General features: G+C 35.4%; 1 protein-coding gene across 2 annotated transcripts in view; it reads right to left on the bottom strand.

Moving 5' to 3' along the window:
- PTPRQ (protein tyrosine phosphatase receptor type Q) overlaps nucleotides 1-24,922 on the bottom strand; it is a 258,466-nt gene that overhangs the window by 108,052 nt on the left and 125,492 nt on the right. For both annotated transcript variants that reach the window (XM_088836825.1, XM_088836826.1), the window contains one exon: nucleotides 5,695-6,018. In XM_088836825.1, coding sequence (XP_088692951.1) covers nucleotides 5,695-6,018 — 324 coding nt within the window. The remainder of the gene's footprint in view (nucleotides 1-5,694; nucleotides 6,019-24,922) is intronic.

The following is a 24,922-nucleotide window of genomic DNA, read 5'->3' as shown; positions in this document are numbered from 1 at the left end:
TTGGCTTTCTTCTTTTTAAATCATAAAGTTGCATTCCTTGGAAGCTTCTTTGATGAGGCATGTTTTCCTGAAAATTTTTTTTAACCTAACAGATGTTTGGGTAGTTAAAATTCCTCATGAGTATGGTATCCCGTGGTTTTCACAACCTAAGTGTTACCCCAGGAATTTTCCTTTCTTGCTGGTTTCCAGTCTTGGTGGTCCATAGGAGATGCACATTATGAGAGTCCCATTTCATTCCATACTAATTTCACACCCACACTCTTTTAAAATTGTACATTTCCTCAGCTTTATAAGTACCTATTGTGGACCGCAGCGATATTTAACAACTTTCCATTCTCTATTTCTCCCCCACACACAACTCAAATCCCTTTTGAGTCTAAGGATAATCAAGAGAAGAGATGAGTAAAATAATCTGGAAGACTTTCATGTTTCAAGTTAAATATTTCTGCCATTTGTAATTTCTGTGCTTCTGTTTGTAGCTATGCATACTCAGTGTGAATAAGAGAGCAATAGCTATTATACAGATGATTTAAGGAGAAAAGCAATTTGGCTTCAATTATCTAGATCAGAGTAGGTGGGAGAAAGAAATGTTTGCTTGGGTTGGCTGAATATTGTTACTTTTATTCACTTCAGTGTACAGAGGTAGATCCAGATTTAATCCAGATTTAATAACCCAATTTAATTCTCAGCTTGCATTCTAACATTGTTCCCTGCATCTTCAATTTGAGTGTTCTTCTTTATGAGCTCAGAGAGAGTTAATACAATATATATTCTTATTCTGTAAGCCATTTTAGAACATTTTATAATATTAATCCAAATGGGTGGTCTTTTTATTTGAGCTATTCAAATGTTGAATCATTTGACCTGAAACTAGCCATCAATTACCAGCTCCTTATCAAAGAAGCTCCAGGTTTTGATTAAGAGGTTCTGGTAGTAAGTTCTTAGGCACAACTTGATGCCATTAGAATAAATTGCATGAATTTTAAATACTGATTTTATATTATTTAGTGTTTTCTTTAATTCACAGAAATGACTCATTTTCATCATTTTATTTTCTTAAAGAATGACATAATACTTTTTTGAATCAATGACAGGTAAAGACACTTAATAAATTTCATCCAGATTACCTTTTATGTTTGCAAAACGTCTGTAATGCTTTTAAACTTTGGTATTAGAATAAACATCTAATCCTTATTTACTTTATTTAATCTTTAAAATATTACTGCTCTTCAAGATTTTTGTTGATTAACTATTCTAAATTCTCTTATTATTATACAATATGTTAGCTCACTATATATACTGTCCTGTAACAATATATATGGTGTATTTTCATCTTTCATATCAAATGCCACCTCAGAGTCTCTCTCCTTGGCTTAATATAATGTTTTTTACTGTATGTTTATAAAATTCATTTATCATTAGAACAATGTCAACTTCATTTATGAAACTAAATGAAGAGTGACAAACTCATTCGTATAACTTTCAAAATTAATTTATTATTCCCACCCCCAGATGAATACTCAGCTTAAAAGCTAGTAAGTTTGAGAATGCCAGGAAAAATAATGTCTGTTGTCACAAATTCTGAAATATACTAATCTTTTCACTTTTCTCTCTTAATCACATGGTAGAAATGCAACTGTATTCTCTTTTCTATTTGATTGATAAACTGAGTAGAAAATCAGATTTTAAGGATAAAGAAAAAGAAAAGGGGATAAAAGTAGTATAGAAAGTCTACTTAACTATTAACACTTTTCACAGCTAGTTATTCTCTGATGGAGAATTTAAATTGTGGCAATGAAATACTAGATTAAGAGAGAGGAAAAGTGTCAGATAAAATTCACACTGGTACTCCACGCAAAGGTACTCTTAGAATTAGTCATCAAGTAAAGATCTGGGGGCTGGAGTGCAAAAAAGCCAACACTGTCCTCTCCATTGCATCAAGAACCAACAAACTAATCAACCAACCACCAATGGCAAAGGAATACCTCCTAATAAAATGAGAAAAAATAATGCTATTAAAAAAAAAGCTCACACTAATTGTGAAATATTTGAAATAGTCTACCACCATTCTTTTAGACCAGAATGAGCAAAGTAGCATAACAGAGAACTGAAAATGACCATATTCTAGTGAGTGGGTCATAGACCTTAAGGGTGGAGAGGGAGAGAAGGGACTCTGGTAGAAGCAATGACACTCAAGTGGAAAGACTCCCAAATTTTCAGGATTAAGAATGTGGGATTCTCATCTGTCAATGCAGGAGACACAGGTTCGATCCCTGATCCAGGAAAATGCCACAGAGCAACCCAGCCCATTCGCCACAACTTCTGAATGTGCTCTAGCGCCCAGGAGCTGCAAGTACTGAGCCCATGTGCCTCAACTACCGAAGCCTGCATGCCCTAGAGCCTGTGCTCCACAACTAAGAGAGGCCACTGCAACGGGAAGCCCCTGCACAACAACTGCAGAGTAGGCCCTGCTTGCTGCAACCAGAGAAAAAAACCTGCACAGCAGAGAAGAGCCAGCACAGCCATGAAATAAATAAATAAAATCATAAAAATTAAAAAAAAAATTTAAGTGTGTAACTTAAAAAAAAAAAAGAATGTGGGATTTTGTAAAAATCCAACTTCCTGGTTTCCTTTGCCAGCTTTTGAATTGATCAGGTAAGTCACTTAATGCTAACCGAACATCTACCACCACCCTGTCTAGAGTGCTCAAGGAGATGAGGCATCCAGAAACTCCAGTTTCTGACTTACTGTAGGAGGAAGAAGCAGCTACTATCCAAGTGAGATGCTCAGAAGGAGGAGGGCGGGAAGCCTCAGTGGCAGCAGATGTACAGGCATACGGTCTATTTTAACCCAAGTAAGTAACGTGAAATGTGAGTCACCCAGTTGTGCCCAACTCTTTGCAACCTGTGGAGCCCACCAGGCTCCTCTGTCCATGGAATTCTCCAGACAAGAATACTGGAGTAGGTAGCCATTCCCTTCTCCAGGGGATCTTCTCAGCCCAGGGATCGAACACAGGTCTCCTGCATCGCAGGTAAATCCTTTACTATCTGAGCCACCAGGGAAGCCCCTTTTAACCAAAGGTAGCAAATCAGTTGCCCACAGGCCACATCTGGACTACTGACATGTCTGGTTTGAAAAACTGAAAGTTTTTAAATTTAAAACAACTTGTTACAACAAGAAGTTGAGTATTTTCACCATAAAAAATTTAGCTTTCCTATTTCTCTGAACACATCCTACATCCTAATAGCATGACTTCTCTGTAAGACAGTAATCAGTCAGGGCTGAGTAGTGGTTGCCCCATAGACAGCCGCCGCCGCCACCGCCAAGTCGCCTCAGTCGTGTCCGACTCTGTGCGACCTCATGGACTGCAGTCCACCAGGCTCCTCCGTCCATGCGATTTTCCAGGCAAGAGCACTGCAGTGGGCGCCATTGCCTTCTCCGCCATAGACAGCACCTTCTGTTAATTTGCCATGGCGGTCACCTCTCTCAGTGACCTTACGTCAGCAGCCTGCTTCATTCATTATGGTACCGGTATGATATCTTCAATAACACTTGTCCCTGTGATTTTAACATTATTAATTCAGTGTCCCATTCTGCTCTCACTTGTAATTCTAATTATTGTTATTGGCTGAAGCAACTAAAATTCCTCACTTTACCTACGTTCTAATCTCTAAGCATCTGCTTCTTTCTGTTTTCTAATCACTTAGATTGTAAGAGTTATTTCTTCTCAAAGTTGACAGAGTAAACATAACTATACTTATTGACTAAACAGCTTGAACTTGATTTTTTCCCATATTTTCCTTTTCTTTGTTATGGCACTGTCATCCTCTCTATCCCCTGCTTTGGAAAACAGTTCATGCTCCCTCATCCATTTTAGCTTATTCAATCAAGTTTAACTCCTCCAGGAGATATTTATGGAGTGCCTACTGTTGCCAGGTACCATTCTAGGCAACAAGGAAATAGTAATTTTCAAGACAAATTTTAAAAATAAGCAAATACATAAAAATAGAAATGATCAGGTAATTATAAATTTTCATTAAGATGATATTCTTGAGATACACTGCATGGCTCTTTCAGATTGGGTGGTCAGGGAAATCCATTCTAAGTAGGAATCATTCAAGCAGAGGTATACATTATAAAAAGCTGCTCGTGCAAAGATGGACACGGAAAAGCATTCCAATGCAAAGGAACAGGGCATTCAAAGCCCCAAGTTCTAGGACTTCAGTGTGTTCAAGCAACACAAAAATTATCCAGTATGAGTGGAGAATAATGGGGAAATGATAATGGATGAGGTCAGAGTTAGTAAGAGTCAAGTAACATAAGGGCTTTGCTAAACATATTAAATTTGAATTGTATTCCAAAAGCAATGGAGATTCATTGAAAAGCTTTATACAAGGAAGTGACATCATCTGATTTACATTTTAAAAGATGAGTATGAAAGCCAAGGAGGTCAGTTAGGTAAAGGCAGTGGTAGCAGTAAAGAAGGACAGGACTAATAGTAATGCAAAAGGAGGGATGTGTTTAGACAGTTTGGTAAAAATAAGTCATTGGCAGCGTAGAGGAGGAGAAGAACAGGGCAAGATTCTCGTTTTCTACATTTGCATGCTGAGAAGGCTTAGTGTTTAGATCATGTTAATTTTGAGAGGATATTAGACACATCTGCCCAATGATGTCAGTTCATTAGGTACATATACTGATTGGGTTCTAGCGAGCAGTCAGACCTGAAAATAGATATTTGAGAATGATCACTATATAAGGAGACTTTAAAGCCATAGGACAGGATAAAGTCTCTTAAGGTAGATCTCCTAGGTATTATGCATTGATAAAGAAAAGGGCCAACTATGTATCTTTGAACACTCCAACATTTAGATTCGAAAAATGAGAAAGAGAATAAGCAAAGGAAACTGAGAAAGAGCTATCAGGGAGGTAAAAGAAAAGCCAGTGGGCAGACCTTACAGAAACCGAGTCCAAGTGCCACAGAGGAGAGAGTGGACAATGGTACTCAAGGCTGAGTTGTCTGGATTCCATCACAAATGCTTGAATGCATTAACAAACATTCATTGAATACTTAATATGCAAACATTATTCTAGCACCCTTGGGAATAGTAACAAGAGACACATTTAGTGACCAAAAAAAATAAAAGCTCTGGATCAAAGTTTATTTCACTATTTATAAAGATCTACAATATCATCAATGAAACTCCACGTGCATGTGTATGAATGTGTGTGTGTGTCTGTGTGTGTGCGCACACGTGCACGCGCATAAGCCTACAGTCACTGACAAGTGGTAAAGCCTGACTTAAAAGCAGCAGAGCTTCCAGATATGAAGGGAAAATGTAGGCAAAGCCAAAGGGTACTCAGTGGCCATCAGTATAGCCTGACGAGAAACCACAGTGACCATAATGCTTTGTTGCAATGTAAGACTCTATGACCCTCATACAATTCTGCAGTTTGAGAAAAGCCCTAATAATAACCAAAATTGAATGTCTCATTAAGATTCAATTCAATAAAAATTAAATGCTATGATGGTGATGATGTTATTTAAGCAAGTAGGGCAACCAGTTAATTTTAAAATATAAAACTAACAAGAGAAATCTTAACCTATATTCTGAATGACTTCTATGGAAAAACATTTAAAGAGCTTTTTCTTGAATCCAAAATACTATATACATACATACACAGGACAATACTTACGACCAGGCAGGGTTTGGGTAGATATCCAATTTGAAGCATTGCCATAGCCAGCATTGGTGCTGGCAGCTACTTGGAATCTATACCATCTAAATTTCTTCAGTCCATATACTGTCTCTTCAGTTAGGTCAGCTTCATAGAGGTACTGAAGTTTTTGATGCTCAACACATTCTTCAGAGTCCCATTCTCCACACTGTTTAGCCCGAAGCTGAGTGGTAATCTTGTAGTTTTGGAAGTAGCCAAAGATGGTGTCAGGTCTTGTCCATGTCAATGTTGCACTAGTTGACTGAACATTAGAAAAAGCAATATTCATGGGAACACTGGGAACTAAAAATTAAAGGGAAAAAATGAAAACAATTAGAATTACTGAACACTGTGTAAATGGGATGAAGAAATAGGATTTACAAATATTTTTTTACTATGCACGTAGTGATCTCTTATTACAACTGCCCTTAGATTAATACACCCACATTTAATGAGCAGAAACTTAAGGTGATGCTTCAGAGAGCAATGATTCAAAGGGTTAGGGGACAAAACAATTGTGATATTTTTATTCCTATTTTGCTCCCAAATTTACTCACAAGTTGCTTATAAAAACTCACTTTAGTTCCTTACATAAACACTGGTACAAAGGAAAACTGCATGCTTATATAAGCCTATGTATTTTCAGAGGTATGGTCTGAGTTTTACTATTCAATTCCCAAGAAAGACATTGGTATATTTAAATGACTAGATAGATATAAGCACATCTTACAGTAAATGCTGATTATAAAATAAATAAAAATTATTGACAATTAATAACTTATATAGTTGGGTAATTTTTATTTTATGTTGCACATATTTAAAATCAGTAAAACTCTTTCTAGAACACCATCAACCACACTGACGTTAACACACAGAATAAGGTATTATCTACAATCATATGGTCCTACTTGGGATCATTATCAGATTTCACATTATCTACTGGTTTGCTATACACATACTACGTGTCAGGCTCTGGGGCTGGTGTTAGGAAATCAATACACAGGCTTATGTTTTGTTTTCAAGAAGTAGCCACTTATTAGATAAGAAATTTAAGTGTATTATAGTTGGAAATATAAAAGAACAATGACTTAAGTGATACAAGCATTTTCTTCAACCATGCCTGTCCCTGCATGTGTGCGAGGACCTTCGGAAGGCTGAGATAGGGAGAATGATAACAATGATTTGTATGAAAATTGCACTATTCATAAAAACATTATGTTAATGTATGCATTAAAGATAAAATTAAAAAATAAATGAGTTAGAAAATTATTCATTAAAAACTCATTCATTCCTAAACATATCATATTCAGATTTCAGTAAATACCCCCACCAAAGAAGCCCAACAAAACATAAACAGTATTTTGCATGATGATTGCATGAGTGTGTGCCCAGTGTCTAAGTTATATCCGACTCTTCGTGACCCCATGGACTGTAGCCCACCAGGTTCCTCTGTCCATGGGATTTCCGAGGGAAGAATACTAGAGTGGGTTGCCATGTTCTCCAGGAGATCTTCTTGACCCAGAGATCAAACCCATATCTCCTGCATTGGCAGGAGGATTCTTTACCACTGAGTCACCAGGGAAGCCTGCATAATGATTCCTGTTACGGAAAAAAATAAGAAAAGGAGGAAGAGTTCCCAAGGATAGTGAAATTTTAAGCTGAGTACTCAGAGAGAAAGCCTCACTGATGAGGAGACATGAAGTTCCTGATGAAGGTAGGGAAGCTAACCATGTGAATATTTTGAGGAAGAACATTCCCAGCAGAGGGAAATGCATGACACTCCTAGGTTGGAATCATGCCTGGAAATACTTGAAGAATAAAAAAGAGGCCAGTGGGATAGTAGGAGGTAAGATCTGAAAAGAAACACTGAAGACTTGATTGTACATGGCCAAGTGTAGAACACTGGTGTGACTCACTTGAGCAGGAATAGTGAAAGTTCTAACATACATTTTCACAGACTCACTCTAGCTGTTTTGTTTAGAATGGACAAGGGAGAGAGGGTGAAAACAGAGTAATTAGTTAGCTATTGCAGTGTCAGCATAAGAGATCATGATGGTCTGGAACAGAATCGCAGCAGCAGAAATGAAGTATTCAGATTGTGAATATATTTTGAAGGAGGGCTGACAGGATTGGCTGACATGTGACATACGAGGTATAAGAAAGAGAGAAGTGTAGAGGAAAGCTCTAACGTCCTCAGGTGCAAAAAGAAAAATAAAGTCACTAGTAACCAAGAAAGGGATGACTGCATAAGAAGTGGGCGGTGCAGAGCAAGACTAAGGCTTTCTTTCAAGCATGTTAACTTTGAATTGCCTATCAGATTCCCAGAAGAGGTCAAATAATAGATGTATGCATGAGTCTGGAGTTCTGTAGATAGGTCTGGACTTGAGTTACAAAGTTTGAATTTACTCTTAAATTTTTACAGCATTATCTACAATTTTTTAAATGTGAATAATAATTGTATTACACAAGTCAATCCCACAAATAGCTATATCAACATTAAAAAAGATTAATAAATAGCCAAATCAATCTGCATTTGTCTCATTCAGTAATAGTACATCACAACTCTATTTCCATGGCTCAAAAACAGCAAATCAATTTGGTCAAGTTAGGCAAATAAAAGTCAAAAAAGTTTTGAAACTGGAATAGTTGATATTATCATCCTGTATAGGCATAGCCTAAAACTTGATAGTTATTTCTATTTGTTTTACAGACCTATAGATTATATATTAATATTGCCTAAATCAGAAAAGGGGTTTCCCAGGTGGTTCAGTAGTAAAGAATCCACCCGCCAATGCAGGAGACACAGGAGACATGGGTTTGAGCACAGGATCAGGAAGATCTCCTGGAGAAGGATATGGCAATCAACTCCAGGATTTTTGCTTCAGAAATCCCATGGACAGAGGAGCCTGGAAGGCTAGAGTCCATGGGATAGCAGAGTTGGACACGACTGAGCGACCGAGTACACACACACAAACCTGGAAGAGAAGAAAAAGTCTAATGCGATAGAAAACAAATAGTAGGTTACTTAAAGCTATATGATCATATACAATTAGCCTGTTTTCAAACATTTAATATTTTTCATTATATCTTACTGTATTTAATCAAACATTAACCTCTAAAAAAGTAGCCTTACAAACAGAACACTTACTAGACTACTTACAGCACACTCCGTCTTGTATGTTTAGTTATGTATAAGAGCAATTAGAGAAAAAGTTATTTTTAAGGAAAATGTACTTTTACAGAGAAAGAAGTTCATAATTGTCTAAAAAGTAGAGTTTCCATTATTTATTGAAATCCTTCAGCCACTAAATTTTAATTCAGACCACTTGATGATAAGACACATTTTCAAACTAACCTAACACAAAGCAGAGAAACCTGACTGATTTGGGGATTCAGAAAAAATTTTAAGAGGAAAGGTTGCATATGAACAGAGAAGATTTCACTAACTATAAAGGCAGAGATTCAAGAAGAGGAGGGTGCTGTGATCTAAATCAAACTTGACTATGGCTTGTAATTCACATTGGCAATAACACAGAGAGTCTGGGGACATACTACATCACAAGATTATAGATCACTTGTCAAGCAATAGAAAGCTATATCAAGCTCTCAGAATGAGATGCTCAGAAGTACATTTTTTCAAATCCAGGCATACTCGCAAATAGGTAAAGGGACAGATTGATAGACCATTTGATTTGTTCATCAAAGAAGAAATAAGATGGTAGCAATAGGAAAGAGGTGAATTTTTAGATCTATTTTGGTGGTAGAATCCATAGAACAGGCAGATGAATCAGAAGATCACAGAATCAGAATTTGATGGCAGCTCAGAGATGATCTCCGTCAACCTGTCTTTTTACGTCTGACCTTTATGGAGGCAGATCTCCCTAAGAATTTCATTACATTTGCCTTCCTCCAGGTTTCCCTGGTGGCTCAGACAGCAAAGCATCTGCCTGCAATGCAGGAGACCCAGGTTTGATCCCTGAGTGGGGAAGATCCCCTGGAGAAGGAAATGGCACCCCACTTCAGTTCTTGCCTGGAAAATCCCATGGATGGAGGAGCCTGGTAGGCTGCAGTCCATGGGGTGGCAGAGAGTCGGACACGACTGAGCGACTTCACTTTCTCCTTCTTCTATGCCTTCTTCCAGTTTTTCAACCAAACATTGATATAGGCGCTGATGAAAAAAATTTTGCAGCTATAATTAAGAATCCAAATCGGTTTACTTTAAAATAAGGAGAGGGGACTTTCCTGGTGGTCCAGTGGCTAAGACTCTTCTCTCCCAATGCAAAGGACCTGGGTTCAATCCTGGTCAGGAAACTAGATCCCACATGTCACAACTAAGACCTGGCACAGGCAAATAAGTAAATAAATACTTTAAAAATAAAGACTAAAATAAACTTTATTAAAATAAAGTAGAGATTATCCAAGGGCCTTGATTTTATGAGTCCTTTAAAAGCAGAGAGATTTTTTTTTGCGGGCGGCGGGGGGGCCTAGTTACCAAAGAGGAAGTATTTTAAGCAAGAGATTAGATTCAATGTACAAATATTTCTCAACTGCTGGCTTTGAAGAAGGAAGGGACCACCTGACTAAGAATTCAGGACCTCTCTAGGAGCTAAAAGCCAGCCAGGACTTGGGGATCTCAGTTCTACAACTGTAAGAAACTGAATTCTTCCACAACCATAGTAGCTTAGAAGAGAACCTTCACCCCACATGAGAATTTACCCCATGGAACCTTGATTTGACCTTGTGAGACTTCATGAGACTCTGAGAATCCAGGCATAGCACACCAGTAGGACTCTGACCTGCAGAACTGTTCTCTAATAAATGGGTGGGTGTTATTTTTTAAATCACTAAGTTTGTGATAATTCATGACCTACAATAGAAAAGTAATACAACTTTCCACTAACAAATGACCAATCTCTATAACCTGTTCTTAAACATATAAAGGCAAACTCAAAATCTCGAGGGGCTTTTTAAAAAATTGATTCCGGAGCACTCTATTAGTTTGTACAGCCTTCCTTATTTTAAACTGATATCTACCATGCTATAAATCCTAGTTCGACACTGAAAATCCATCTTAAGCAGGCCTAATTCTATTTTCATTTCCACTTTACTCCAACATTTATACCAAAGATCTATAAAGGTTTTTATTCTGCATTCATATCAATAAAAAAGATTGAGCAATTACTCCAAATTTATTTATATATTATATATATACATAAATGACAACCTCCATGTTAGATTGTGTCTCTGAAAGCCTAGACTAATTCTTGGAACAAGCTAGGCATTTAAAATATATATTTTAAAGTATGAACAAATGAATAAGAGGGTATTATAGGAGATTTGATTTGGATAGATGGTCACCAGACTGTTCCTGATGAATTATAATTTAATTGAAGATCTGACAGATAAGATGTAGCCTCCCTGGTAAAAAACATCATGTTAAGATGCTGAAATAAGAAAACATAGCATTGTGGAAACACATAAAGGCTACAGGGTATACCAGGAGGTGAATGGGAAGATAGAGTTACAGATGAAGGCCAGAATCAGAGAATGTTGAGCCTTGTAGGCAAGATTCAAGTTTTTTCGTTTTATCCTAACTGCAGTGGGAATACTTGATAAGTATTGTATTGCCATTTAATTTGCGTTAAAACCATTGACTGCTTTGCTCCCATAAGATCCAGTGTGTATGATCAGAAATTTCCTTTCTTTGTAGTCCATCACCACTACTCCTTTCATGTTTCCTTTACCGGGGGTTTACTAAGCAGCTAGAGGTGGGAGGAAAAAAGGATGCATTCTCTATTTAGGAGCTGGAGAAGGCAGAAGAGGCTACGCTTTCCCTGTATTTCAGCAGAAGGGATGATGAGATGCACATGGCTCTCTGACCAACTTTATTATCCCCTCATATCTCAGGAAAGAAGACTTTAATGGCAAAGTTTGAGGCACAGTAGAAAAAATTTCAGCAGATTAATATTGGCCCACAGGCTCTACAGCAGATTAATACTGGTCCACAGGCTCTACATTTTGTAATTAAGTTTTGCAGAGAAGAAAAGGTCTAGATAGAACAGTACTTTAACTTGACAAAGGAGCAAGACCTATACAAGTTATTCTAACCTAACTAATGGAAGAGTAACAACAATCGCAATTGCCTTCCTTATGACAGGAACAGGGATGGGCCTTGCACAAGACACCCAGAGTTTGGCATGTATGGCCACTCAGTAAGTATTGATATTTGACTAAATTATGGTTCATAACACAGTCCTTTGGTTTTCATGTGGTACAGAAATTTGTCCACATTTTTCACTCAAATGTATTTAGAAAGATGAACCAGAAATAAATCTAATCTGAGGCCAAATATATAGTATAACTTCATAGACAGTTTTTTTTAACAAGGCTGCCTGAGATGTGCACATAAATGACTAGCCGTAAACTTCATTTATATCCAGCATCTTCTCTTTTGATGAACTGTGTGTTGAACTAGACTATTTCAAGGCAACTGCCCTATTGAATTACAGATACAAAAAGGATTACACTCATTTTAGCATGGAGAATCAGATTTCCATTCTTTAAGAATGACTAAAAACCTCAAACTTTTTCTATTCACAGATGGTACTCATTTGAACACATCATTCCATGCTTCCTGGAATAATCACGCAGCTTGCTTAGATTTTCTGAACATGACTGAACTGTGATGAAGCGATCAACATTCTCTGCCAAGGTATTCCGTAAATTATATTTTTATTCATAAATTATTCTTATCAGAGAAATACTTTTACCACGGTTGAAATGAAAGTCTACAGATCTATACAAGTAAAATTTTTTACAGTTTAAATACATATCAGTTTTTAGTGATTATTTAGTATATCCCACTTGGAGAAAAATGTGTATAAAATATAATTACTCTCTAAAATTCTGAATATCAGTTATTAGAAGTTGCTACACTCTTTTGATAGGATGGTAGCATTAACCGGGTTAACTGTGGTAATATGGAAGACCAAGTTTCCTTAATTCTTCAGTCATGACTGCATATATTTATCTTCAAGCACAGATATACTCTCTTTTAAGCAAAACAAATGTCTGAAAATTTTATATTTATAAATATCTGTAAAACTTACCAAAGTATCAACACAATCTTTCCTAGTTTAGGAATATTTTTGTCTCTACTAATTTTAAATAAACTACAAAACACAAGGTACAAATATATGATCTGAGCATAAACAAACAAAAGTACAGTTTGCTAACACCAAAATAATATGGATCAATATAAATATAGAAATACTTGCAAGGTTAAGTGCAAAAAAGTTTTCTCATACCAGATATATTTTGCACTAACTTGAATTTAATCAATATCATTTACTAGGCATTCAGATTGAGTGGTGTGGGCAAGTCTTAGGGTATATACATATAAAAGTAATTTAGCCAATAGAAACTATCACATATAGGTGATGCAAAAAGGAAGATTCCAAGGAAAGAGAAGGTCTGGGAGGTATAACCTGAAGGAACGATTGATGTCTAGTAGAGATGAGGGAGAAACAATGTTTAAGTAGATTAATAAGCAGAGAGATACATTAAGTAGCAACAAGATGTCTGTCATGGGCTGGGAAGTATACCAGACTGGAGAAAAGAAATTGTAAGAAGTCATAAGGAAAAAATGGGGGGATGGAGGTTGTATTAAGTGTGGTGTTATTGAAAGGCACTGAAACTTTGAGAGATGAACTTTTATGACTATTGGAGAATGCAGAGAACAAGGGACCGAGATTAACTGGTAAAGTATAAACTTCAAGAAAATTCTGATCCTCTGTATAATTAATTAGGAAAAGGAAAACTTAATAGAAACTGGTCAGATACCACATATATCCAAGGCAATGTAAATTACAATGATAGCAAAGCACAATTAAGAACAGAGCTAAAAGAAAGAGGCCAAAGAATATTGGCAAAAAATGTGATGCTATATAGGCAGAGAAAAAACAGGAGTAAACAAGTGGAATAAACCCAAGAATTAAGTTAATAGATCAAATGTACACTGTACACTTCCTAGAAGTAGGCTATGATTTGGCTCTCATGCAACAGAAAATAATACAAAGGAAAAAATTAAGATGGTAAATCTCTGTGACCATAAATAAAGGCAAATTAAATGAACAGGAAACATGCAATAAACTCTGGAATTGAGATCAAAGATATTGCTCTCCCAACTCTCCCTGACCCCCACCAAATCACACAAACAATACCATATACTTTAACGAACAATGTCATCAAAAACATCCTTTCATAGGAAATACTTAGTATGTTTAACTTGGGTCTTTCTTTTGTCTCTCAATGTAGGTGGGCGGAATAATTATCAAACACATTTATGTAAACCTATTTCTTCAGTGGTTCTAATTACTCAGTTTTAAGTACACTTCTGTCTGGCAGTCTTGCTTAAACTAGAGACAGATTCTGCAGTAGCTGAAACAAAATTTCTCAACATTTGTTATGTAAATATGATTTTAAGTGATACGACAAAGCTAAGAATATGGAATGATGCACTCTTATGAGTATGCCAAACTAAATCATGAAAATGACCTTTTCATGAAAGAGAACTGAGAAACTATCTATAAACAGGACTAAGGTTTTCTAAAAAAAAATTTAAGTGTCTGTCACGGTGCATCTATAGGTAGACAATTAGGTATCCAAAATTCTATGGACCACAGCTATAATAGTTTTTAACCAAATATTATTAAAAACATAAGATTCAGAAAAATATCTCAGTAAAACTTCAGGGTTTACATTCAGAAAATGTCAGTTTCTTGGGGAGAACTCAACAAGAAAAATGACGACACATTCTATTTGGAGGCAAAGTGAGTTGATTTATTTTATAGAGTCATTAGTTTGAAAACTCTATATAGCAAGTCATATCATGAGAAGATCTATCAAAATGACAGCTTCGATTTGAAGAGGTTTATCAGAAGCAGTTCTTAGGGGAGTAGTTGTATAGCAGAATTAACTGTCTCTTAAGACCACTCTTCTATTAATGACGCTGGAGACCAGGTCGAACTACTGACGCTGAAGAAGAAATGGGAATGATACACTGGTTAGTGCTGATTTGCTGGAGGATGGATAGGAATGAATAAAACGCTAGTTTCAAATCTTGTTAGCATGAATATATAGAGTTGTCTTGAGAGGGAAGCTTAGGTTAGAGTAAGAGGTGAAAGAAAGAGAGACCGCCAAAAACCAAGAGAAAAGAACATATTTTAACAGAAAGAAGCAAGTAAGGAATTCTACTCAAATCTTGAAGAGTTGTGAAATGAAAGTCACTCGGTCGTGTCCAACTCTGTGGCACCATGGACTGTACAGTCCATGGAATTCTCCAGGCCAGAATACTGGAGTGGGTAGCCTTTCCCTTCTCCATGGGATCTCCCCAACCCAGGGATCAAACCCAGGTCTCCGTATTGCAGGCAGAGTCTTCACCAGCTAAGCCACAAAGGAGTAAGAGGTAGGGAGAAACAATTTGGCTTTGAATCCATGAAGGTGAATAAACATTTAAGAGGGATGGTATTTATAGTATCAGAATAGCAGATGACCAAAAAAAAAAAATTGAGTCTCTGTCAAGTCAATATTTAATCCAGGGTAAATTTGAATAGGAAAAAGAAATTATAAAAAAACCCAAAAACTCATGTAAGCCAATAATGTCAGGCACACACTGGTACATAAGAAATGTTTAACAAATAAACGAATATGTGAACAAACTAATACATGGATGCATGGGTGAATACGTGGATTTCAAGAAGAAAGTATCACAAAAGCCGTCACCAATACTGATTAATGAAGAAGTGTCACCAATGCTGCCTATAATCAAATGCTATGGAAAACCCTGATAGAGTAAAATATACAAAAAGACTCCTGGGTCTAAAGTTTGGGGAAAGTTCTATAAGACAGACGGATTGGGGTTGTTCAAGGATTCTGAGAGAGAAAGAATAAAAGGAGAGAAGTAGGGAAAAAAGTCAAGAGGAGAAAGGATCAAAGGATTGAATGAGACTGCAGACACTGTGAAATAATGTTGTTGCTGTTTAGTCCCTAAGTCATGTCCAACTCTTTTGCAACCCCATGGATTGTAACCCACCAGGTTCCTCTGTCCATGGGATTACCTAGGCAAGAATTCTGGAGTGAGTAGCCATTTCCTTCTCCAGGGCCTCTTCCAGACCCATGACTAGAATTGTCAAAATCATGCATATATTTTCCTGAAGTAGTCAAAAAGTTATATAAACACATTCTATTATCCCAACCTAATAAGTCTGAGCAATCTCTTCTGATCATGCCAGAATAGTTTGCGTCCTTCTGCAGATAACAACTATGACCTCTGTGGGAAGAGAGGGACAGCTTCTGGCTTATGGTGTCAGGGATGTAGGATTGCCAGAGTAGTTGAAAAAGGAAGAACTCACTAAGAGGTCAGACCCAAACTCTGAGTCTGAACTCCCTAGAAATCCTTGGCCATTCAAATAATTGTGGAAGTATATAGGGCATGTCAAGAAGCAAAGTGGAAAGAAACAGATGAAAAACTTACTAGAAATTTTAGCTGCTTCCCAGTTCAGACGAGATAAAATTCAGAATTTGAATCACACCAAATTAAGGAATTAAGTAGCAAGCTTCATTTCAAAATCCCAAAAGGATCATACATTTACTTTGCTCTATTGTCCCAGAATTAAGGAATTATCTCCACAGATAAGGTTGAAACTATAATCACACATTCACAAAACTATAATACAGTAATTTAGAATGAAAAGTCAACACCCTTTGAAAGAAGATAACAAAATCCAGAGTTTCTGCACAACATCACCAACAACATAAAATTTAGGTTTAAAAATTACTATGCAGACAAGATCAGTCCATTCTAAAGGAGATCAGTCCTGGGTGTTCATTTGAAGGACTGATGATAAAGCTGAAATGCCAATACTTTGGCCACCTCATGTGAAGAGTTGACTCACTGTAAAAGTCTCTGATGCTGGGAGGGATTGGGGGTGGGAGGAGAAGGGGATGACAGAGAATGAGATGGCTGGATGGCATCACCAACTCAATGGACATGAGTTTGAGTGAACTCCGGGAGTTGGTGATGGACAGGGAGGCCTGGCGTGCTGTGATTCATGTGGTCGCAAAGAGTGGGACACGACTGAGTGACTGAACCAAACTGAACTGATGCAGACAAGAAAATTTCTACTGACAGAAAAATGTGTCTCATAGTCAGGAGGAAAAATTGTTCAACAGAAAGACCACAGAATAACACAGGTGTGGGAATTAACAGAAAACTAATTTAAAGAAGCTATGATAAATATTTTATTTGACTTAACGGAAAACAAAGCAAATCAGGAATTTCAGCAGAGAAATGAAGATAAAGAAACAGAACTAAATGGAAATTATAGAGTTTATAATTACAATACCTGACATGATACTGAATTTGTTAAATACCAGATTAAAGATGGCAGAATACTGTTGATGAACATTATGGCACATCAATAGAAACCTGATCTACAGAATAAAGGGAAAAAAAGTTAAAAATTTTAATAAAGCCCTGTCCTTTAAGAGGTACAGATTTAGAATCCCAGAGAAAAAGAATAGTAAAAGGGTAGAAAAATAATTTGAAAATGATGGCCCCAAATTTCTCAAATTTTAGAAAATTATTTTACCAATACAGAAAACTAAATGAACTCACAGCAAAATAAATGCAACAAAAACCACACTAACCATATTATTATAAAATTGCTTAAAAGAAAAAAATCTTGAAAATTGCCTCTTAAATAACCTTTCATACATAATAGCTAGTGATGTAAATAGTAGTTAACATTTCATCAGAAATAATAAAACCAGAAGACAAAGGAAATACATCTTTGAAGATAAAAATATTGGGTTGGGGCAACTATCAACCCAGAATTATATAATCCACAGAAAAAGTTCCTCAAAAGTGAAAACAAATCTATTTTCAATGAAGTAAAATCGAGAGAATTTAATTTCAGCATACCTGCAATAGCAGATATTCTAAATGGAGTTCTTTAGTTGAAGGAGAAATGATGTCAAATATAACATAACAACTGGAATAGAAGAATACCAATAATGATAATTATATGGGAAAATATGGTCTTTATTTATTTTAATGTCTACTGGCTATACAAGTAAAAGTAATACCATAAATTGTGAGGTTTAAAATGTAAATATATGTAAATCACTTAAAATATATAGATGTCAAATGTATGACAATATATATGTAATTGTACTTTTACAAAATTCATATATTTTATGTGAAGTTGTACAATATTAATTTAACTACAATAAACTCAGGAATTATATTGTAACCCCTTGATCAACCACTAAAAATAATGACAAAGAAGTATAGATAAAAATCTTATAGAGAAATTAAAACACAAAGCTAAAACCTCCAATTAAGGAGGCAATAAAGAAGGAAGGCAATAAAGAACAGAGGAACTAGAAAAGAGCTAGAAAACAAATAGTGACTAGAACTAACTTCAACTAATTCAATTTAGTTTAGTTCTAGCCACCATTTGTTTTCTAGCTCTCTTTTTTCCTCTGTTCTTTCTTTAATGGGCTTCCCGGGGGGTGTCTAAGATGGTAAAGAATCTGCCTGCAATGCAGGAGACCCAGGTTTGATCCCTTGGTTGGGAAGATCCCCTGGAGAAGGGAATGGCAATCCACTCCAGTATCCATGCCTGGAGAATTCCATGGACAGAGGAGCCTGGTGGGCTACAGTCCGTGGGGTCACAAAGAGTAGGACACGACTGAGCGAGTAACATTTTCACTTCCTACTTAATTACTTTAAATATAAATAGATTAAATGCCCCATTTAGAAGACAGTGATTGTCAAGTAAGATAAAAATGAAAGACCCCATTATCTGCTGCCCACAAGAGAAAATTTGTACACCAGACATACAGTTTAAATATGATACAAATAATTCAAAAGTAAAGAGAAAAAAAAAAAACATACAAAACAGTAGAGCATGTGCCTACATTAATATCAGACTAAAGAATCTTTAAGACAAGGAGTGTTTACAAATAAAAGAGACAATTTATAATGATTAAAGGGTCAGTTAGGAAGTTATAACAATTATAACTGTTTATGTGTTTAATAAATAAAACTCTAAAGTACATGAACAAACTACTGAAAGACTTAAAGAAGAAATAGACAAATCCACAATATATTTGGATATTTTATATTTCCTTATTAATAACATAAAAATTCTAATTTTTGCTGAAAAGTGATAATATAGATTTGTAAAACATTATCATATTGAACTAATACATAGAACATTTATGGACAACAACTGAAAAACAGTCCTTATTTTCAAATATGCATGGAAGAATATTTAACAAGATAAATTATATGCTGAGCCATTGAAACTGTCCCAACTAATTTTTAAAAATTAACTGTTATAGACATATTCTCTAACAATAAATTAAAATTTGATAATATGTAGATATCTAGAAAAGTCCCCAAAATTAGAAATTAAATATATTTTTAAATAACTATGGCTCAAAGAAGCAATTTCAAAGGAAATTAGAGAATATCTTTATTGAAACAGTCAAAATTTTTGCTATATAACTTTTTATATAAAAGAAGGAGATTTATAGCTATAAATGTTTATATTTTTAAAAAGGGAGGCTTAAAATCATTATGTTAAGAAAAATATGCTAGACACAAAAGGATAAGTACTACAAGACTGTACTATGTGTAGACTCTAAAAAAGGCAATTTCATGGAAACAGTGGAGCAATGCTTGCCAGGGACTGGGGAGAGAGAGGTGACGGAGAGTATTGGTCAAACGGTGTAACTTTTAGATACATGAATAAGTTATAAAAAAATAATGCACAGCATGGTGACTACCGTTAATTATGATGTACTGTATACTGAAAACTGTTAAGAGAGTAGATCTTAAGTGTTCTCACTACACACAAAAAAAGATAAATATGTGAGGTGATGGATAGTGTGATGGGGGAATCATTTCATAATGGATACATATATCAGTGCACTGAACTGAATACCTTAAATATACCCAATATTTATTCATCAATCATACGTCAATAAAGCTGGAGAAAAAAGAAAGTAAAGAAAAAAACGATGATCTATATCCTCACCATAAAAATACAGAAAAAAGAAGAGCATATTAAAAATAAAATATTTAGACGGAAGAAAGTAACAGAGATCAAGACTCAATGAAATAAAAAATAAATAAGAGAATATTAAAAAATTCAAAAATTAGTTCTTTAGATAAATTAATAAAATTCACAAACACTTGTCAAGCCATATACAAAATGATAGTGCATCTGATCAAATGTGGTCCATCCCAGGAAGGTAAAGTGAAAGTCGCTCAGTCATGTCCAGCTCTTTGCAACCTCATGGACTATACAGTCCACGGAATTCTCCAGGCCAGAATACTGGAGTAGGTAGCTTTATCCCTTCTCCAGGAAATCTTCCCAACCCAGGGATAGAACCTAGGTCTTCTACATGGCAGGCAGATTCTTTACCAGCTGAGCCACCAGGGAAACCCAAGAATACTGGTGTGGGTAGCCTATCCCTTCTCCAGGGATCTTCCCAACCCAGAAATCGAACTGGGGACTCCTGCATTGCAGGAGGATTCTTTACCAACTGAGCTATCAGTGAAGCCCTCAGGAAGGTAAAGTTCACTTAATATTAAAAATTAATCATATACCATAGTAAATCATAATTTACCATAGTAACAGAATACAAGAGGAAAAAGCATATGATCAAGGGCATCTATAGACATCCTGCAGTTCACATCATACAAAACAGTGAAGGACAGATGCTTCCTCTTTCAACTGGGAAATGCAAGGATATCTGCTTTCATTACATCTTTTGACATAGTATCAGAGTCTAGCCAGTGCAGTGTGGTAAGGGAAAATAAATCATAGGTTTTGAAAAGAAAGAGATTAAAAATAACTTTAATTGTAGATGAAATGATATTTTTAAATGCAGAAAATTCTAAAGCAATATATACCAACAATCTTCTATGTCCAATAAACAAATTTAGCAGTTATAGGATACAATATAAAAAAAACAAAAATCACCTGTATTTCTAGATTCTTCCTCAAACAACTGGTGACTAAAATTAAAATAACTCTACTTCCAATATCATAAAACATTAGATAGGAATAATTTAAATAAAAGATGTAAAATTCATTTGCTGTGAACTACAAAGTGCTGCTGAAATTAGAGTCTAAAAATGGAGACATATACCATGTTCATGGATTACTTAATATTAAAATGACACTGCTCCCTAAATACATGAACAGATTAAATGCAATCCCAATGAAAATGCCACAGGGTGTTTTGGTAAAAATTAACAAGGTGATTCTAATTATAAAATTTGTATGGAAATACAAAGAAATAAAATAACTAAAACAACTTGGAAAATAACACATTTATGGAAGTTACTCTACCTGATTTGTTTCCTACAAAACTGTAATAAACACAATGTGGTATTCATGAAGGCAGACAAAACAATAGACGAGAATGTATTTCAGAAAGAAAGTGAAGGTCATACAGTAAAATATTTGATTTTTGACAAAGCTACCAAGGTAATTAAATAAGGAAAAATAAAGTTTTTAAAAAATAGGCATTGAGAACAGTCTTTGGGACTCTGTGGGAGAGGGTGAAGGTGGAATGATTGGAGAGAATGGAATTGTAGCATGTATATTATCATAAGTGGCCAGTCCAGGTTCGACGCATAAATTTTCCTCTGTTCATTTCTTTGCATTTGTGCTTTTTTAATAAAATTCTTTTTTAAATTTAAAAAAAAAAAAAAGAATTAGGAACAATGTATAGTAGGCATCTAGCATCATATAGTTACATAGGAAGGTATTAAACAAATGAAATATAATAAAAAAAAAATAAAGAACTATTCAGATTAAAAAAAATAATAATAAACACTAAGTGAATATATGACACGTTCATTACTGAAAATTTACATAACACAGACAAAAAGAAGAACATTAAAATTCCCTATAACCCCATAAAAAAAAAAATAAAAAAAATAAAAAATAGTTTTGGAAAAATTGAGTAAATATATTAAAAAGGAACTTTAAATCATACCTCATGCTATGTATATGTACAAAATTTAGGTGATTCATGGATATAAATATTAAAGCTAAAACTATAAACTTTCTAGAATAAAAGGATAATACTTTCATGATGTTGAAGTAGACAGTATTTCTCAGGACACAAAATGTGAAATTAAAAACTGCTGATTTGGATTTAATTAATATTAAAATAATCTGCTCATCCAAAGGTACCATTAAGGAAATAGTCAAGCCATTAACTAAGAGATATTTTTTATACATACATCTAATAAAGAATGTGTATTCAAAATATATAAAGAATTCCTACAACTCAGCATTAAAAAGAAAAGTCACTCAATAAAAAATAGGCTAAAGTGTTGAAAAGAAAGCTCCCCAGAATGACAGACCAGTCCTCAATTTGCATGTTCTAATATGTCTGAATTTCTGTTTTTATGGTTTAAGTAAATAACACCTGTCTGCCTAAAACAAGGGTTAAACTGTTACATTTATATATTAACTATGAGTATGTGCATAAAGTGCTTCACTGCTATCAGTTCTTCCACAAAATCGTTACATAAATAATAGATGCAGGGATTTTCCCTGATGGTCCAGCGGCTAAGACTCAGCTCCCAGGGCAGTGGGCCTGAGTTTGATCCCTGGTCAGGGAAGTAGATCTCATATCCCACAAGCAAAAGTTCACTTGCAGCAACTAAAAGATTCTGCATGTTGCAATGAAGACTGAAGATCCTAAGTGACGCAGCTAACACTTGGCACAGCCAAATAAATAAATATTAAAAAAAGACAGATGTACATTATAACCTGAGGCCCAACATATCATTTCTTTTGAAACTTATCATTGATTGGTCACTGTGCATCTGTTATTTAGTTCATGCACAGGCAACACAGTGTGTAGTTATATTGCTTCCTATCTTCCATGTGCACACGTCACATGCCCATATGCATTCTGGAAGCTAATCTGAACTCTGAAAGGAATATAAAAATTTGCCAAGTATTAGAAAAGATGCTTTCTTTATATCATAAGCTGAACAGTGAGAAAAAGAATGCAACCACTCTTGATATGTTTTTAATAAAGAAAGTGAATACTTTCATTCTCAGTATTTCTAATGTTTTAAATTACAGTGTACTAAATATTGCTTTTATTGATTTTTCATTTCCTATGTATTTGTAACTGAGAGGAACAGAGTTTTTAATGCAGTGGCAAACTTTTTTGAAGGTTATGGAACAATCATCAATTTCCCCATTGATTATTAAGGTTGCTTTGCACATATTTTACGACAGCTTTGCACTCATCTTTATGGCCCCACACTACCAGGTAAAGCAAAAACTGCCTTTATATGAAGGATCAATAACCATGTTACAGGAATTAACATCATTAAACATCACTGAAATGAAAAGTGAACTCACAATAAGAGAGAAGTTCTTTTATACCAGCTAGACTGTCTAAACTTATAAAGACTGATAATGCCAAATTCTACTGATACTGAGAAGTATGCCATTGGGTGAGTATTTAAAATTGTACAAGCACTTGTTAGTTTCTTGAATAGTTAAAACATAGATCTAGACTATGACCCAGGAAGTAAAAAAAAATTTATATAAAAATATTGATAGTACTTTTCTTCATAACACTTAGTTTGGAACAGTTCATATGTCAATCAAAAGAAAGTGAAAGTGTCAGTCGCTCATTTGTGTCCTGCTCTTTGCAACCCCATGAACCAGAGCCCGCCAGGTTCCTCTGTCCATGGAATTATCCAGGCAAGAATACTGGAGTGGGTTGCCATTTCCTTCTCCAGGGAATCTTCCCGACCCAGGGATTGAACCCAGATCTCCTTCATTACACACAGATTTTTACCATCTAAGCTGCTAGACATACAAATAATGGAGTATTCAAATGATGGAGACTGACTCAATAATAAAAGAAACAAATTGCTGAACCCTCAACAACATGAATTTCACAATTATGTTGAATGAAATAGGCCAGATATAAGAGAGTACATATAGCTGAAGAACAAGTGAAACGAATCTATGTTGACTGAAATCAAGATAGTGCTTGCCTTGAGGAGTGGGTGTCCAAGGGAGGTTTCTGTGGAAGATGGAAATATTCTATATGGTGTTGAATGGTGGTGGTTATATGGCTGTATGCCTGTGTGGAAACTCATTTAATTGTACTATTAAGTTCTGTGCATCTCACTGTATATAATTTCCCATAATTAGAAAAGGTTTAAAAAAAAGAAAAAAGCTTTCCCATTAGAATGTAACAATAATTTCAAAATAAGTCATACATTTATATAGAAAATTAAAATACTAGATACTGATACACTAATATTTTATAAATCTAGATATTATGGAAAAAAATCATGAGCTCTATTGTATTTCTCATGTGTCCATACTAGAAAAGAAGCCTTTCAGATTAAACCAAGAATGTCAACAACTACTTTCACAATTCTCTTTTGGTAACTGTTCAATCTTCAGGAAGATTTCCTAATAGTACTGATAATAATAGCATTCTATCCAGCTTCTAGGGAGTATGTCTCACACAGTTAATAATTTCTCTGTAATAATGTCCTAAATACAAAATTAGTTTTCAGTTTCAAGTCTAAACTTTAAAAATGTTAGGCTGCCATATATAACAAATATTAATGTTTTATTAATTAGTATTAATAGTTCTTGCCTGGAGAATCCCAGGGATGGCGGAGCCTGGTGGGCTGCCGTCTATGGAGTTGCACAGAGTTGGACACGGCTGAGGCAACTTGCCAGCAGCAGCAGCAGTAGCATTAATATTAAATTGTTACATTTAATACATTACTAATAGAATCTTGGCTTAAAAAAAAAAATCTTATCTAGAGCTTCTGTGGTAGCTCAGTGGTAAAGAATCTGCCTGCTAATGCAGAAGACAAGGGTTCGATCCCTGATCCAGGAAAATTCCGCAAGCCATGGGGCAACTTGTGTATCACAACTATTGAGCCTGTGCTCTAGAACCCGTGAGCCACAGCTGTTGAGCCCACATGCCACAACTATCGAGTCTGCGCTCTACAAGAGAAGCCATTGTAATGAGAAGCTCATGCATTGTAACTAGAGAAAAGCCTGTGCAGCAACAAAGACCCAGGACAGCCAAAAGTAAATAAAATAATAAATTTAAA

Source organism: Moschus berezovskii, chromosome 6 (assembly GCF_049115385.1).
Source record: "Moschus berezovskii isolate FMDL1 chromosome 6, NW_MosBer_1.0, whole genome shotgun sequence".
Classification (NCBI taxonomy): domain Eukaryota; kingdom Metazoa; phylum Chordata; class Mammalia; order Artiodactyla; family Moschidae; genus Moschus; species Moschus berezovskii.
The sequence above is the reverse complement of the archived record's forward strand: the minus strand, read 5'-3'. Positions and strand labels throughout refer to the sequence as shown.